The sequence below is a fragment of the Agelaius tricolor genome, unplaced genomic scaffold, assembly GCF_023055355.1.
Source record: "Agelaius tricolor isolate 1412-34295 unplaced genomic scaffold, bAgeTri1.0.p SCAF_4, whole genome shotgun sequence".
Taxonomy (NCBI): domain Eukaryota; kingdom Metazoa; phylum Chordata; class Aves; order Passeriformes; family Icteridae; genus Agelaius; species Agelaius tricolor.
In genome coordinates this window covers 20,112,853-20,130,420 of record NW_027269264.1, presented here as the reverse complement: position 1 = coordinate 20,130,420, position 17,568 = coordinate 20,112,853, and the positions used below count along the sequence as shown (strand labels likewise).

At 36.0% G+C, this 17,568-nt stretch overlaps 1 protein-coding gene across 1 annotated transcript in view; it reads right to left on the bottom strand.

Annotated features, from left to right (window-relative positions):
* The window catches only part of FANCC (FA complementation group C), a 79,607-nt gene that overhangs the window by 58,030 nt on the left and 4,009 nt on the right, over positions 1–17,568 (bottom strand). Inside the window, exons 2-3 of the mRNA XM_071424811.1 lie at positions 6,108–6,281; positions 4,483–4,570 (exon numbers count right to left, since the gene is read on the bottom strand). Of these exons, the coding sequence (XP_071280912.1) occupies positions 4,483–4,570; positions 6,108–6,281 (262 nt within the window). The remainder of the gene's footprint in view (positions 1–4,482; positions 4,571–6,107; positions 6,282–17,568) is intronic.

Genomic DNA, 17,568 nt, shown 5'->3' with positions numbered 1-17,568 from the left:
TGTCCAACAAACCTGGAGGCCATTACTGACCTCCCACTGACTAACATCTCTGCAATAGAAATGGTTTCCCAAGCATACACTTTTAACCCACCACAGTTTGGGGTATTCTGCTTTTGTGTGTTTGGGGACTTGTTTTAATATGGATCTTTACAAGGCTAATAATTTCCTATGTTTTGTAATTCTGCAGTTAAAGGATGCATCTTGCATACTGCTCAGCAGAAGTTCTTAAATCCCGATCATATCCAACTGGCATTCAGACATCAGCACCAACAGACAACTATCTTCTTCAAAAGCACCTTTCATCTAAACTCTACTATGACATTATCTGCGAGGAAAAAATAATGAGTGGTTTATTTACTTAAATGACTAAATCACAGCAAATTCCTTCTTGGAAAATAAAGATTTTAAACATTATTAATTAGTAATACTAAATATTGCCTGATTGTGAAGTCTGGCTTTTGACATACCCTTCAATTATAATAAATTACACAGAAAAAGGGAAGAAGACATCAACTCCAAACCTCTTATCTCAAACAACATATACATAGTCAAGTATTTCTTCTTTTGACTCATACAGTTTATAGTGTATGTCTACAATATGTCAATATGTAACTTTATTTAAATTTTGGTTTTCTTTTAACTTAAAAAATTAAGAAAAGCTGTGAAGAAAATACATGTAACTGCTTGAATAGATTTCTGGATGAGAAAATTTTTTGTTACATGTGATGACTTGCTGCATACTATAAAATACTTTGCATGTATTTCTCCAATATGCAAAATGCAAACCAGTATAATGAAAGCTAAAATGATGAAAACAAAGCCTAAATAAATCGAGCTGGCACACTTTGCTAGCATAATAAGTTTACACAGATTAACACAGATAGATTCAAACTTCATCCCCAGTGAAACCAACCTATGCTGGTCTCATAGATAAGTTTCCAAAAAATAAGGAACTGGTACAACTTCAGATTTTCCTAGTTCAAAAAACTACTTTTTGACCAAAACTGAGGTAGCCTCCCATAGATCTATGAAAAAAAGAAAAAGAGCCCATAATCTTGCTGATATACCCCATGACACACTCTGAGGGAAACTTGGTTCACTGTTTTCACAGCTGCCCTGGAACAGGGGATGAAAGATGGGAAGATTAGCCCAGATCTTAAAATAATTACAGCAGCTGCAAAATATAATCCTATCAAAAGACCAAACACAGAGCCATCGAAAACCTAGTGGTGGATTTTTTCCTCCCAGTTTTCTAGCAACTGTGATCTCAATGGAAAACCTATCATCATGATGAACACTGAAAAGCATTATCAGGATACAAACAAAGGCATTTAATCTTACTATGACATGAAAGGTTGACTAATACCCAAACAACCAATTAATACATCCACAGAAATAAAATTAAAAACTCAAAGGTGGATACTCCAGCTCAAAAAAGGTTATCTACCACCTATCTACAGAAGTCCTTTAAGAAAGTTAATGTTGTATTCCAACAAAGAGAACAAAAAATTTCTGTAGGGAATTTTAGACAGCTTGCAAGTTGCTTTGGGGAAAAAAAATGAAAGAAAGAAAAACAAAACACCAACCACAAAAAGGGAAAAGAATACCAAAGAAACAAACAAGCAAACAAACAAAAGAACTGAAACACTTCCAACCAACCAACCAGTCAAAAGTCCAAACCTTTATGATAATTTTGTACTTCTTTCCTGCCAATCTCACAACGAAAAAAAAACTATAAAAAACCAGACAAAGAATAAAAAGATATGTTTTTCTCATAACACAAGGTAGTCTCAATCATCCCAAGCACATTCAGTTTATAAATACCCTGCGGCCAGACAGAAGAAAGAAAACCCTAATCTTACAGCCAGAAATATTATTTTTAGAGTTTGTTGTAAAATTTTATTGAAACATATCACAAAATGTGGATTAGCTAAAACTGAACTTTCTGTTGAAATTAGTCCATTCTCAAGCTTTCCTGTTCACACACACATTTACTGACATAGAGAGCCACCAAGAAACCTCCCAGCATTTATAGTATTAGTTTGGGATTCGAGGCATTTGGGCTTAAAACTCAAACCAGAAGGGTTCTACTGAGAAGATAATCACACAGCCCACAAAAAACCCAAATAAAAACAAACAAACAAACAAAAAAAACCCAACTAACCCCCCCCCCCCCTTCCGCCAAAAATAAACCAAAAAAACCCACCACACACACCAAAAAACCCAAACAGAAAAAACGCCACCACTGGAATTCCAATAACCAAAACTGAATTCCTCCTGTATCCCTTGTGGTTCAGGACCACAAGTACAGTCATGAGATTTTCTTCAGTCGTGCTTCCCTCACATTAGCATTCTAAACAAGGCTAACTTGGTCACCTCCTCCTCAGGAGTGTTTATGAGGAGATTATTTTCCCTCAGAGACTATGCTTCCTGCACTGAGTGGTCAGCCATGTCAGCCTCCAGCACCAACAGACATTCATCTAAGGTGATAGGTGTTGTGGTTTGGACATGATACAAAATTATATTGTTTTTCCTTCTCCATTTTTTAGTATGAAAGACTGAATTGAACAAAATTAGTTCCTTCTTCTGTGAGGGTGGCCTGATCTCGACACATGCCTGAATGAGCTATTTATCCAAATGAGAAATTATATGAAACCCACTTGAGAGTCAGCATCTGCTATAGCCAGCACTATCTTAAAGAATATCTTCAGAACCAGTGCCAAACAAAATGAAAAACTGCTGAATCTAAAATGCCACCAGTCCAAAGAGTGCTCAGGTGACTCTAAGAAGAGGAAGTGGTGGGAATGTATAAGCAGACATCTTCAGCTCTATTGATGTCAGAAAATCTTTAAGCATTAAAGTGAAGGATTCCATTTTGAGCAAGTAGAGCTCTTTGGTTTGCTTGCCACTTGGAGACAAAAAAAAACAAACTGTAGCAAGACTTCATTGTCAAGCAAACTTCAGAGGTGACCAAATTGCAGAAGAAGTGCAAATTGCAGCTTCAGAAAATGCTGAAAGAACACAAAAAAGAGGAAAGAAGTAGAGGAAACCAATAATGTACTGCTGGGATTTTTGTGAAAAGGAGCCAAAAGCAGACAGAGATGGCTTTCAACTCTGATGAGAAATATAAGTGAAGCTACTTTCTATAACACAATATACTGTCAGCTCAGAAAAACTTACCATCTGAAGACTTGCATATTGCAAACAAAAACTTAGAAGCAAAGCATGTAAACATTAATGGTTACCAACACACTCAAAATCTATGATTAGAAGGGAAACCTCTCTGTAGTAAAAATAGATCTCTAAGTATGAAAAGGCTTTTCAAAAAGCACACATTTGTTCCTCTGCAAAAGTGGTCTATGTCTAAACTTATGTTTCCTTCCCAAATTTTGCTTTCAGAGGTGAAATGCTGACATTACACACATCTACTATGTTTTACAGACAAGTTCATTTTGCCTGTGCTTGGAGCTGTCTAGAAGACAAAGCCAAAACAGAAGATGTATGCTGTGCTTGACTTAAAAAGCCCTTCTAGCTGAAAAAAATTTGCCCTTTTCTCTATTTCCCCAAAAAGAAGCATAAAGCAGAAGAGACATAATGTTATTTAATTTTTCTTTTCTTTCCCTTTTATTTATAGTTGCAATAAGAGAAAAAGACTGACAAAAAGTTATTTTAAGGGGCTCACAGGGAAGTTCAGAATCAGTTTTCTGCTTAAATGAGATCCCAAGTAATTTATCAAAAATTTAACATCTCAGTTCCTGAAAAATGCATCAGAACTGTTGATGACATAGCACAAGGAGCGCCTCCTCCCTCCAAACAATTTTCCTGTGCCAAATTTATTTTCTCTTCTATATTCTTATCCACACACATATTCACCACCAGTAAGAGCATTTCGTTTCTCCATATGCCTTTTTCCTATGTTACTACTTTACTGTTTTAATTTAGATTCTATGTGCCTTGTCACTAGTTAAGGACAGAGAGACGGGGAAAATACATCCTAAGGATTCAATAAAAACAAAGACAATCATAACATAGACTAATTACAAAACACACATATCAGATAAGTTATTTCTTCTGTCTTAGCATACATGTCTATTCTGATACACACAGAAGGAAACTTCCGTTGTAAGAATCTGAAGCACTAGATTTTGTACATTTTGAGACTCCAGCAAAATGTTATCAATACAGCAAAAAATTAGAATGGAAATCATGATGCACATAAACACTCACTGGGTTTAAAACTTACTGGTCCCAAGCCAAGATTCCATGAAATTAATTAGATCCAAAAGTGAATTTAACATTTCTGAATCCCATCTATTTTAAACACCATGGATAGCCTTTTCATCTCAAAAGTTTACTTCATTAAAAAAGACTGCTGTGTTTTTATGGAAAAAAAAATCATAGTATGCAACAACTCATATTTTCCTAATTTCTACAAAACAAAGTTTATGGAACTGCTGCAGAAATATCTTAACACATTCTTACCATATCCTATAACAAAAGGATTCCAACAGAGCCTTCCTAGAAGCTGTCCAATTAAAGGGAACTGCTGGATTGCTACAGTGGGACCCTGCTAAAACACAAACAAAAAGATAGTAAATATACTGCACATCAAAAGTAGGTTAAGAGAACTGTTAATGATACTCACTGCTGTAAATTACAATCCAAATTATTATACTGTGAAATGCTCTGAAAGCAAAACACATGCAGGTATGTAGATTTTCTATAATATCATCATTCAAGTAAGTTAAAACTTAGGTAATTTTCTTACCTAATACTTAACTATGTTAGAAAATTTGTTCATTTGCCTCACACCCAGCAGATCAGTATTAGTAACTAGCAAGTATACAATATCATTGTATTAAAAGCCTAATTAACATACTTTTTTTGATTGTTATAATACACTGTCTCACAGTTTCTGAAGAGATTAATATCTACTGTGGCATAAAATTACTTCGTTACTTTTGTTTGCTTTCTTTAAATTAACTTCCTTAATAACTAGCCAGTAACAAACTGACATTTAACTTCTAACCAAACAGAAAGACATTTCACTATAAAAGTAATAGACAACGTATTTTATATACAATCCTGTGTACTCAGTCTTATTTTTCCATTTTTGTAGCTTTACTATCGAATAAATGAAGGCATTAAAAAACAGTGCTGCGCTGAGATAACATACAAGTAGCAAGGATGATGAGCATCTCCTGCTACTACAATAAATTCCTTACATTGTCTCATGTTTGGGGCTACACCAAGACTTTCTGGGGCCATATTCACAAAATCCATTTCAGGCCATGCCTCAGATTACGTGAAGTAGCAACATTCTTTTTCCCCCTTAAGGAAAAAGAAATGCAAATATGGAAAGAAACTCCACTTCCCCAAAACCTTTTACTTCAAATGTAACATTTAAAATCAGTTCAGAAACAAACCTCACTCTGCAGTCTACAGATAAGAATATTTTAAAAAAAGAACTTCCAGAAAAAGCAAGCCTTATGCCATAATGCAGTACTTCTAAGGCTAATTATACTGAATATATACACTGAAAAAGTGATACTCAGAAAAACATACTAGCAACTAAACATGAACAACTACTTTTACTCAAGAGTGCAGACAGTAATTAAATCAATAAACAGAACAGGCAGCAGTTTATGCCAGTGATCTGACCATGCTGCTAGAATTCACTGTGTGTGCCATAACAAACACTGGGGTTAACACGTCAGCAGACCCTCTAAGATTTAAAGGACCAGTCACAGTTTTGCATGTTAAGGCCTTTAAATCATCCGATTTATGACCTGACAACCAGAATCAAATTCTTCTTTACTTAAAGAGTTTTTTTAAGACGCTAGAGCATTGGCTGGGAAACTTCACCTGACATCAACCAATCATGTAGAAAAAGCCCCTTTCACAATAAATCAGGGAAACAGGAAGCACACTCCTGTTTGCATTACCTGTGACTGTTTCCCCAGTTTGCCCCCCTGATCCAGTATTACCTTAGGTCAACAAGATAAACCTTTTTGCTACTGTTACCCTCTGGTTTTGTCAAAACATGGTGCAAATTGTTTTGGAGGACCTCTTCAAAACAGGTCACTCTTCCTTCTAAAGCCACTTACCAAATGTTTTATTGTTTCATAAAGCTGATGTAGAAATTCCTGGAGCTGGGGCAAGTGAAGGCACACATCTTTCTGTGATTCCAAAGTAGTGGCCTGACCCCACTCAATAGCTTTATCCAACCAATACTCAAAGTTCAGCTTGGGCACTGTAGTGTCCTGAGCCATTCCACAATCCTGAAAAAAAGATTTTAACTCCACATCAGGCAGCACTGAACACTGGCTTCAAACCAAGAACAAATATACAAAGAGAGGATTTATACCACCTTTTTTTGTGTGCACACAAGAATGGGCTGTAGGGAGTGTCTGTTTACATCTCATAAGGCTGGTAACTTTATCTGCAATATTAAGAAGTTAAACTAATAACCCCATCATGACAAAGTAACAAAAGAGGCACAGTAATCAGTAAATTATCTTAGAATAAATTTAACACCCAGATGTGTTTCAGGCTTTTCTTATCCAAATTTGTCATCATCAATAGTTCACTCAGAATTTTAGAATAATTTGAGCATGCATTTGTTTCAAATGCTATGCATGATGAAAAACTAAAAATGCTTGTTCCAAGATAAATGAAAGTATTAAGATTAGGCTCAATCAAAACAAAAGGCACTAGAAGGCCTTCGATCATTGTAATTTCTGTATTTGTAATTGATCATTCACATTTATGTGAAAAAAAGAGTATTCTCCTTAATAGAAATGAATAAAGTTAATATTTCAGGTCTGTTTCTCCTTGCATACCATACAAGTAAGAGGGAAAAAAATATAACCGTATGCAGCTGTACATATAACCCAGTTCTGAATGGAACCTGGATCATATAAATGATCTCTATCCTATGGCACACTTCACTCTAAAAAACTGGTCTTTGTGGGATAAGCACTATCATGAAGCCAGAACATTAAAACCTAACCAAACTGCACTGGTAAAAGATACCAAAAAACAGCATACAATTTTTTTCTGCTTTACTATTATATTTTTCTTTGACGGAAGGACCGAGAATAGCACAGCAGGCAGTATAACAACCTTTAAATCTCTCTGAAAGAAATGTCTCATAGGTTGGAAGACCAAATGAGCTCTTGCAGCCTTTCAATCATTGTTCTTTCTGTCAAAACTGTAAAGACAACTGTCAATTAACAGAATGTGGTGGCAATTTTCAGAAATGAATTGTTGCCCACTTGGAGACATTCAGACACTCATAGATGCCACAGACATGAATGAATATGCATCTTTGCAACCTATAAACCAAAAATTACACCAGAACCCCCACAACAGTCCTGCAAACCAAGCTTGCTTTATACAGTTAACCCTTACAAACACAGGATTTGTATAGCATAATAATGTCAGCCAGACAAAAATTTGAAGATAATTAATAAGTTGTTTAATTACTATGAGAAACAAATAAATAAATACATAAATACATAAGTCCTAGTGAATCACAATTATCATTTGAGTTTGGATCCTGTCCAGAAAAAATAAAGAAAAAAGAAAAAGTGAAAAATAAAATTGAGGTTAAGCTGTTGGATTGCTAGTGTACAATATGTATTTGCCCCAAATTTGTTCAAAGACAAGTAAGCAAAGCCACTGCTCTTGTGTTCTTTACTACGCTCCCATTTTTATCTGCCACTGTTGCTGTCAGCAGAGCTCTTAAAGGACCTGTGCAGTACCAAGATGTTACTGATCTCCTCTGAGTATCAACACACGCTATGAGGCCGTCCAGCACAGCAGCTGGCTGAAGCGACATGGGTCCCACAGGCAATTAGCCATCAAACACTTTTATCACCACAGGGACATAAGAAAGTCTCAGAACAAGTTGAAGCCAGGAAGTGAACTAACACATGTGGTTAAATTAATGAGCCTGCTTGATGTTCCCAGACAAGATCAATCCTACCAAATAACTGAAAAATCAATCCCCTAATAAAATGGCTCCTAAAACTTTTAGGAAAGAAGATAAAAAGGAAAAAAAATAAAAAAAAAAAAAAAAGAAGAGGGAGCACAAAAACTCCAGCATTTTGGGGCTAATCATGAGTTGATTGAGTATTAACTGAGAATTGAAGTAAAGCAAATCAGGCAGGATAATCTAATATACTGAGTACCTGTTTCTACTACTTCAGTATGCAAAATAGCACAGCCATCACTCTTCTTTTTCCAGAAGTCTGAGATCCCAGCTCTCCAATAAGAAAGGTGTTTTGTCTCCCTGGTTAATACAGCTAAATAAACTGGATTGCACATTCTTTCTTTTTTTTTTTTTTTTTAAGTACTGCAACTATTTAAAAAAACCCCAAAACAACAGCACAAATCATAAGTGAAAGAAAATCTTAGAAGTGTACCTCTTCTTTATGCTGGTAACTGCAAGTGTGAATTTTTTACTGTTTCTGATAGCTAACTCCTTTAAAACATCTGAATATTTTGGAGATGAGAAAAGTGTTCTCCCATCAACAGACTTGCAATAATCACACACAAGACAAAGCAGCTCTATGTTCGGTGCTATTCAAAACCCTCACCTTGTTGCATGGAAGCACAAACGAAGGACCTGGACCAAAAAAACTCCAGCTACACAATCTAGGGTTCAGAACCTATCCTCAGAAGGATCAGTCCTGGCCTTGATCTTTTTGCATTATTTTCTCATGAAAATGAAACACCGCACTGTTTCTAAAGCACAGTTCAGAAATTCTAGCTGCAATTTAATGGATTCATGGATACATTTATTGGTAAAAAATAGAGGAGACAGTTCTATATGCATTTCCAAAGTGGATTAAAGGACAAATATATGTGGTTTTCTGTGCAATTAATTTTCTGCAACTGCTAAATATCCTAATATATCAGCAATAAGGAACAAATGATCCCTGTGATTAAGAGAAGATGTAATCTTCAGTGTACTTCTTTATCTTTGAATAACCATTTAAAGTGACATGTAAAGATCTTTGCACTTTTTGGGGCAAGTGGGAGGAGGAAGGGTTGTGCACTTCTGTAAAGTTTTGGACACGAACTACTCTTGTAGATTCAACGGTAGCAGAATCCCTTACAGGAACTATTACACAGCCACAGAATCCTCTGAGTTGGAAGGGACACATAAGGATCACCACGTCCAACTTTTAAGGAAATGGTCTATGTGAGAATGGAACCCATATTCCAATCCACTGAACTCATCTCAGGGCTGAATGCAGATTTTCAAGAATTATAATCACCAAAAATGCTAAAGGCACTGCTGCTCTCTGTTTTGGAATACTACCAATTCAGCTCTTTTATAAAATTATGCTGAGATTAACAGAAGAACACAATAAAGTGGCATTTTGAGGAATTGCTGCGTTATTCATATGGGCCACTGGCCCTTGTTTAGCATTTACTATGTGCTTCAATTTATCCTTGATCATGAATTAATCAAGTGATCAATTAATATACATTAAGTGATTAATTTAATATGCATTAAGATTTTCAGCATCTCAACACCACATGTTCCACACTATTTCCAATAGTGCTCTGTTTTCAATAGCATGACTTTTAAGCTGTACTTGTTTGTTGTCACTGGAAGTTTCCAATTAGTTATTTTATTGATTGTTTACTTCAACTGTAGCATCTAGTCCTGAAAAGAGCAATTTGATTAATACAGCTTACTCTTGTCTTCATCCCAACATTACTGGAAAACACACAGAAAAGCTACTGTGTATATATAAATACTGTGAATGTATAAATAACCTGATTAAAAAGCAAACGTACCAGAGACACAGATTTCATCTCAAAAACCATCATAGGATATAGAATATGGTTTATCAGAGAAATAGAAAACTGTTAGGTAAACAAAGGTAATTTAAATGTTCAGGTTCTAGTATCATATAGAACATATTGGAAGAGCTACAGGAATCACAGACAATAAATATTTGATTAATAATTTGACTTACAATACTGACAAGTATATTCCTATAGTCTCTTTCGGATTAATTTCCATTCTTTTCAGTTAGTAAGGACTCATTTTAGCTGCCAAAAATCAAAACTTGATTCTCATTTTGACTGGGTTCTCCACAACATGGCAAATTCAGAAGCCAGATTTATCGTAAATCATGTTATAGTACCTTTTACTTCTAGAAAGAAGTCTTTAGTCCTCTTCTCTGAGAACCCCCAGGCAAACCCTCTTGGCCTCATACTTTCAAGCACATGGAACCTTGGGGAGCTCTGGTATGAGGGTACTCATTATACCTTTCAGAAGCTAATGGCAGCATTTCTAACCAGGAATTTTATTCTTTCAAGTGAGCTCTCTGGATAGTGTCTGAAACATACCACTTTAGTCACTAACTTTTGCTACCAGATTTTGAGGCAAAGTCCCCAGATCTTGCTTTAGTAGGTTCACAAAAATTACAATTAAACTTTCATGAATTTATTTCTACTTAATCTTGTAAATTCAGCTGGTAAATTTAAATTAAGCCTTTTAAGTAGAAGGAACTTTGAGGTACTGCTAAGGTACAATATTTCCTTATGTCACAGTGCTCCAAATACACATGACTAAAACTTGTATTCAAGGTATAAAGCTCTCACTTTGCCTTGAATCAATGATAAGTAGCTCCGTGCTCCAAATGAATGTTTTACTTTCCACTCTTCTTCCTCCTCTTTCTCCCCCTCTCTTATATCCTACCCACCAGCAACCTTAGCTTATGAGGAAAAACATAAAATAAGAAAACAGTTAAAAATACTCTTATGATGTCAGGGCCCAATGGCCCGAAGCAAAAGAAGTCACCATTAAGATAACAAAACATATAAATACACACTCCAAATTCCAAACTATTTTTAAGGGGTTTTAATACTTACAAAAGCAGTATGACAGTCCTTTTGTGCATATTTATTACTCTAATAGATATTAGGAGACTAATATTACCAATTAGGAGCACTTCAGTATATTATATAATCAAAGGATACCATCATGTGACACCTTAATCACCCTTAAATTGATTGTGATACAGCACCGTTGATACAGTAATATAACAAAAGAGTATTCACTTTTTCAGGGTGTCAAAGGTTATTATAATCATGTCACAAATTTACTACCTAATGGATATTCTGAGGTTATGCCAAGAGGAAAAAAAAAGTAGCAATTATCCTGATCATTGCTACTGCTTTCTCATTTATTAATTCTCTACATAAAATATGTATTTCTTTACCTTGTTCTCAAGTATATTTTTCATCTTCACCTTGACAAGTCTCCTGCTTGCCAAGAACAGAAGAAAATTCAATATATACTTAGATAGGAGGTAAGAGCAAACATAACTTATTTCCTACTGTAAAGACAGTCTGTTACCAGCCTCCCCAAAATAAATTTTTAAAATAGTTTATTAGGAAAAAAATAATATTTTTTAGAAACTTCAAAAGGCCCAGGAGTAGTAAAGACTATGTGAAAATTAAAAACTATTATTAGTTTTAAGTATGAAAATTAAAAACTATTACTATAAAAATGATTTATTCCTGTCATCTTATTTTCCAGTACACTTGTTGAGAAATTTGCTTCACAGGCTGGTTTATCGGTTGGTATTAAGTCTAATCTACACACACTGGCAGTCCAGCAGTCAAGAATAATCGAGAGAATAACTTCCATCTTCATTTCAGACTGGTGTGCTTACAAGCAGTGTTGATTAGTGTTCATTTTTTATTTAGTAAATTTTCACATAAAAACAAGTTTGCCTATTTGTCTTTGTGCCTACATCTACAGATATTTTAGAGCAAGAAAAAACAACTATTGTAGAAAACTGCCTGTCTACATGCGCACTTTCCAAATTAAAACAAATTGCATGCTACTATATCTTCCCCTGGAAATAAAATTAAAGGACAGAGTTTTGCAAAGGAATCAATATTGGCTAAGCAACCTGTGAAATCTGGCAAACTGAACAACTGTCAACCAGATGGCTAACATTATTATTCAATGTTTAGACTAAAAATTCTCCTGGAGAAAGTAATTAACTCTTTCCTTTTGCCACTCTATATTTGTTTCTTCTATTTACTCTGATAATTAGTAATTTAACAGAGTTGCCTTCTGAATTACATTATCAGGTCTCACAGGAAAAAGAGCTCAGTTTTCATGTTTAAGCAATTGTGGCCCCTAATTTTGAGGCCAGCATATATATTAAACCTCTTGCACAGGTATCATCTGAGTATCATTGCAAACTGCAGAACTATATTTCCAGTTGCTTTCTGTTGCTCTGCAGGTCTAGAGAAGACTTGATGCCCTGAGGAAGCAAACTTTGCTGGGATTCATGAAAGATCTCCCTTTCTCAGATACTCTGAAAACATTACATCTCCCTCTCCCCACAAAAGGACTGTATGATCATGATAAAGCGTTTCTCTACCAGAAGGTGGTTGGGCACGGAACAGGATCCCCAGGGAAGTGGTCACAGCACCAGCCTGACGGAGTTCAAGAGCATTTGGACAATGCTCTCAGCACATGTTGTGACTTTTGGGGTGTCCTGTTCAGGACCACGAGCTGGACTCGAAGATCCTTATGGGTCTCTTCCAACTCATGTTCTGTGATTTCCATTAATCAGGTTTCATGACCCCAAAAATATCATTTATTTGCCTCACACAAAAATTAATTTTAAAACTTTCTGGTTCCAATAGCTCATCTTGTAGGAGCAGATCTTCCTTCTAATTTACCCCATTTCAAGAGGCTTAAAAACAAAGAATAAAACCCTCTTTAATGGGAAAAGCAGAAATAGTATCTCAGCACATCCATCTAACTCTTATCTTCTGCCCACAGGAACAGTGAAAGCAGGAGTGATATCACTGAATTTTACATATGTTATTTGCTGCCTTTCCATAATGAATCTTAACAGGGCAAGAAGGCAATCAACTATACTTTCAAACACAAAATATGCAAGTACTAACCCACACAATGGATTTTTAGGAACAAACAGAAAAAAAAAATCTCATCACAATCCACTATAAGACACTCCTGGCAAGGAACACACCAAAGAAGTTACTAATACTCCAACACCACTAGTAATTTTTAAAGTTAAATTTAAGAGGAGAAAACAGGCAATAAAGTAAGGTACCTTTACATCTCTGGCAGAAGACTCTGCAATTCGGCAAAGTACCAAAACATACAATGTCCTAGTTTAAAAGAATTTCAATGTCAACAGGAGCCAGAGCAATATCCAGCAAGACCAACATAAAGCTATCTGTACCAGAACACAGGGAATCAGATGGATGTGCAAAATCTAAACTTGTCTCAAGGCTATTAGGCAAATCCCAGATTTGATCAATGCGCACTGATGTTAAGCAGATCAAGAACACATTCTAGAACAAAACCTAGACTTGAAAAAAGACTTGAAAAAAACAGGGGGCTGCTAGCTCACTCCTTAATTCCTTACTTGCTCTTCTGTATGTGGATTGCTTGCTCATATTGGTGATCTACCACAGAGGTGGTACAACAACAATACACCTCAAAATACAAAAGAAGCTAAAATTTACATCCTGAAAGTGTGTGGCATGGTGAACAGAAGCACAAACAATCATACACCTTCACAGGTTTCTAGAAATGGAAGGAGGGAAGGGGGTGTGGAGCACATCTCCTTTCAATGTATTTCCTCAGTAAGGTTTTTATGTGTTTTGTGTTGCAATCTAAATAGGACACCTTACAAGACTATTTGGTAACACTCAGCTCACTGGAATGTAGCAATCTCTCCTAATGCTTGAGGAATGAAGTTTCTGGGGGGATATCTCTAATGAAAATTAACGTTCAAAGATCCTTGGATTTAGCTTGTTGGACAGGGGCTTTTCATTCAGTCAGCTAATTTTCAGCTCACTTCTGTGACAACAGTGGAAATAAAGATGACACATGGGAAATTGCAGCTAAAACAACTATGCAAAGAATAAAGGCAACTCTGGGAAGAGACACTAGGTCTGATCAAGGCTTCAAACTACAGAAGGCAGAACTGTCTCAGGTATCTGGCAACATAAAAATATTTTTACAGCACTTTGGAGAAAGTCCAATTATTGCTAACACCACTTTAGCTTCACTAACAGTTGCAGTAACATCACACACCAATTTTGTATGGGTCTCTGATAACAGCAGTCTAAATGCCGCATAAGTTAGATCTTATTTTGCAGCTTACAAGAAAAGGAATGAAATGCTCGTTGTGTTTACATCAATGGCAAAATTTTTGTTAGTCTCAATTAAGACTAAATTTCACATTGAGCTTTAATGACAGTGAGAAACCCATCCACGTAAGAGCTTACCAAGTAACTACATTAGAAAAATTAAGCCTTTTAGCGATAATGGTAAATTCTTGTTAGATTAAATCTGTTGTTTGTACCCATTCTCCCATACCAAATCTACCAGCTAATGCATCACTCCTTATCTTGTGGGTTACCTAACAGTTATCTGGGTTATCTGGCTATAGAGTTTTCATTACCCAATTCTAGCAAACGAGAAATTTTTTTACCAATTAGAAATTCTACTTTTTCACTTAAAACTTTTACATGTGGTTACCACCGTCTCCCATAGCTTAAAGCCAGTATTAGAGATTTATACTGTCATTTCAAACATCTGAAAGATTTTCTTCAACTCCTTCTCTACAGAGTAACACTTCAGAAAAAAAAAACTGATCTGGGGGTGCTGGTGGGCAGCAGCTCAGGGTGAGCCAGCAGTGTGTGGCGGGCAGCCAGGAGGGCAAACCCCATCCCGGGGTGCAGCAGACACAGCATCACCAGCTGGGATTGGGATCATCCCGCTGGATCCAGCCCTGGTGCGCCTCACCCCGAGTCCTGTGTGCAGTGCTGGGCCCCACACTCTGAGAAGGGTGGGAAGAAGGTCCTGGGATGGTCCAGAGGGAACCTGGAGAGGGAGTGCTGGTCTGTTCCCAGGATTTCCTGGAATCCAGTAACAGGATATGTGCAAATGGTTCAAGCCTTATCACGGGATGTTCAGACTGGACACTGGGAAATATTTCTTTACCAGGAGAGTGGTCAAACACTGGAAGAGGTCTCCTACAGATGTGGCTTTTGCTCCATGTCTGTTAAGTGCCTTAAAAAGAGGCAGTTGGACAACGCATTTAATACCAAAGTTAACATTTGCTCTGTTGTGAATTGGTCAGGCAGTTTGACTACATGATTTTTGTCCCAAAAAACCAGTCCATTCTATTCTGGTGTGAACATGAACCAAGCCAAACCAATCACCCAAATTTCCCTCATCACAGAACCTCCTTTTCTATCAACTTGTATACTGCTTGAGTGGAATACAAAGAAACCTATTTCCTTAAAGTTCACTTCCTCTGGGGAAAAAAAAGGTAAAGATTAATTCAAAGTTTCACCATGGAATTAGCAGCATTTTGTGCCAGTTACATACTATGAGCTATCGGTGATGAGTATGTTGCATATACACCAATCCTTGGCACTTTCTTTTTTAGAAATTTAAGTTCTGCAATTAACAGATGCATTATAAAATAATTTCCCCATGTCCAAGCATGAACAGAAGCACATACATTAAACTGTACATAGCAAGTTAGAACATTAATCCCCTCATCAGAGGAGTCACTTATGACCTGTAATATAGAAAAAAACATGTATTCCTTTGTATTAGTGTATCAAGGAATAGCATTTACTTCCACCTGTATGTACTAAAATTACAAGGAGGCAAGGGGAAAACCTAAAAATGTTCCTGCCAGAGCATAATCTTCCTCCAGCTAAGCTGTGGGGGTTGGAAGGGAAAGCAACAGAGACACAACCTGTTTACATGCAGAGAATTACTACTCACCTTTCTTCCTTCAATTAAATAATGAATGAACATAAGGGGCTTTATAATTCCAACAATGCTTCTATAATAGTCATGCAACTGCTAAATTCAAGCTTTCCCCCGGCTTACACAGGTATACAAAAAGAAGATATACGTTCCAAATTCTTTATCTCAAGTATTTGAACATAAGGTAAAATACTGACTGTGTTATTGATATCCAGAGCTACTCATAGAGTTGGGTTCTAATTCTTATACTAAGAATTTTTATAAGAATCTCTAATATTTATTTAGTAATGAAAAACATACCTTTCATTGAAATCCCACAGTTCTACAAAGTTAAAGCATTTCTGCATTAGCATAAGAAAACAGAGGAACAAACAGAAAACAATTTCTTCAAAGTCACTGAGGAGACATATGACAAAAAGAGATGAAACACACAAATCTTATATACTTTAGCCTATTAGGAAACACTGTTTTTGAAGGCTTTCCTCAAAGAAAATCTATTATTCAACTTAAGCTCCTCAAGCATGACATGACAATTTATGCAATGATGGTCAATATTGTACCAAAAAGAATCCCAAAAAAGTATTTTCTTTTCAGTTTATATTACACACATTTACCTTGATATGAACTCTAATAACAGCTTAATAAGTGTAAGTAAAAAAATCTCTGAAAAGTATTCACAGAGTCCACAGTAAAAGCAAACCTGTAAATGAAAGAATGCACTTCTCTGGCATAAAAGAAAAGAGTCTCATACTTTTCCCCCTCCTCTCTCACTGACTACTCACACTCAGAAATAGCCACAAAATAAAATCTTCAGAATAAAGATGTATTTATGGCACTAAGTACATCTGACAGAAAAAGAAAAATTCATTCTTCAGAAGAATAAAAATAACTTCATGACATCCACATCAACATTTACGTTTTTGTTGTACATTATCTTAACACACTCCCACAGATACTTGTCCCTGGAGTCCACTGACAAGGTTTCATGCTATTCACAGGCATTAAATCAGGCCATTCATTCTTTGCAAACAAGAAGAGATAAGTTTCCTCAGAAACATCTAGAGCAAAGACTTTTGCTCATTCACTCAGTCAAACTCATACCGAAGCAACAATTAGCTGTGTGGGCATTTAGACTGAAGACAGGGAATTGACATTCAAATCGATGAGACAATGATTAGTGGAATTTTCAGTCAATTATTCCTGCATATTTTATGAGCACTTACTTTTTAATGTGCTACAGAGGATCCCCTGACTTGTCAATAATGCCTGTCACATCCGTTCACAAAAACCTCCCAGTTTTGCCCCAGTATGAAATGAAAGATGTATTTTTCTCTTATCTTATGGGAAGAGAGTTTCTTATGAAAGTGGTCAGTTGATGATAAATAAGAACTTCTAATGTACAGCGTAGAAAAAAAATACTAGCTAGTAGTATGTCTCCTGGCCTCTTCTACTTGGACACTCATTTATGTCAATTTAGTTGATACCTTATTAAAATCTTATCTGCAATACTTCAATACTGTCACACAGTTAATCAAGATTTATAAAAAAAATGTCCAATGAATCTATTAATAGGGAGGAAGGACAGCACTACAATTTGGCTTCAGGAGTCAGAAGTCTAAGAATCCAATTCTCACATCTGACGCATGACACTAAAGAAATGAAAGTTAGTTAAGTAAGGCTCATTCTGCTTCACCTCTGCAGAAGCTTGATTAGTTCTGCTCTAATTTTAAAGGATAGTACATTTACTTATA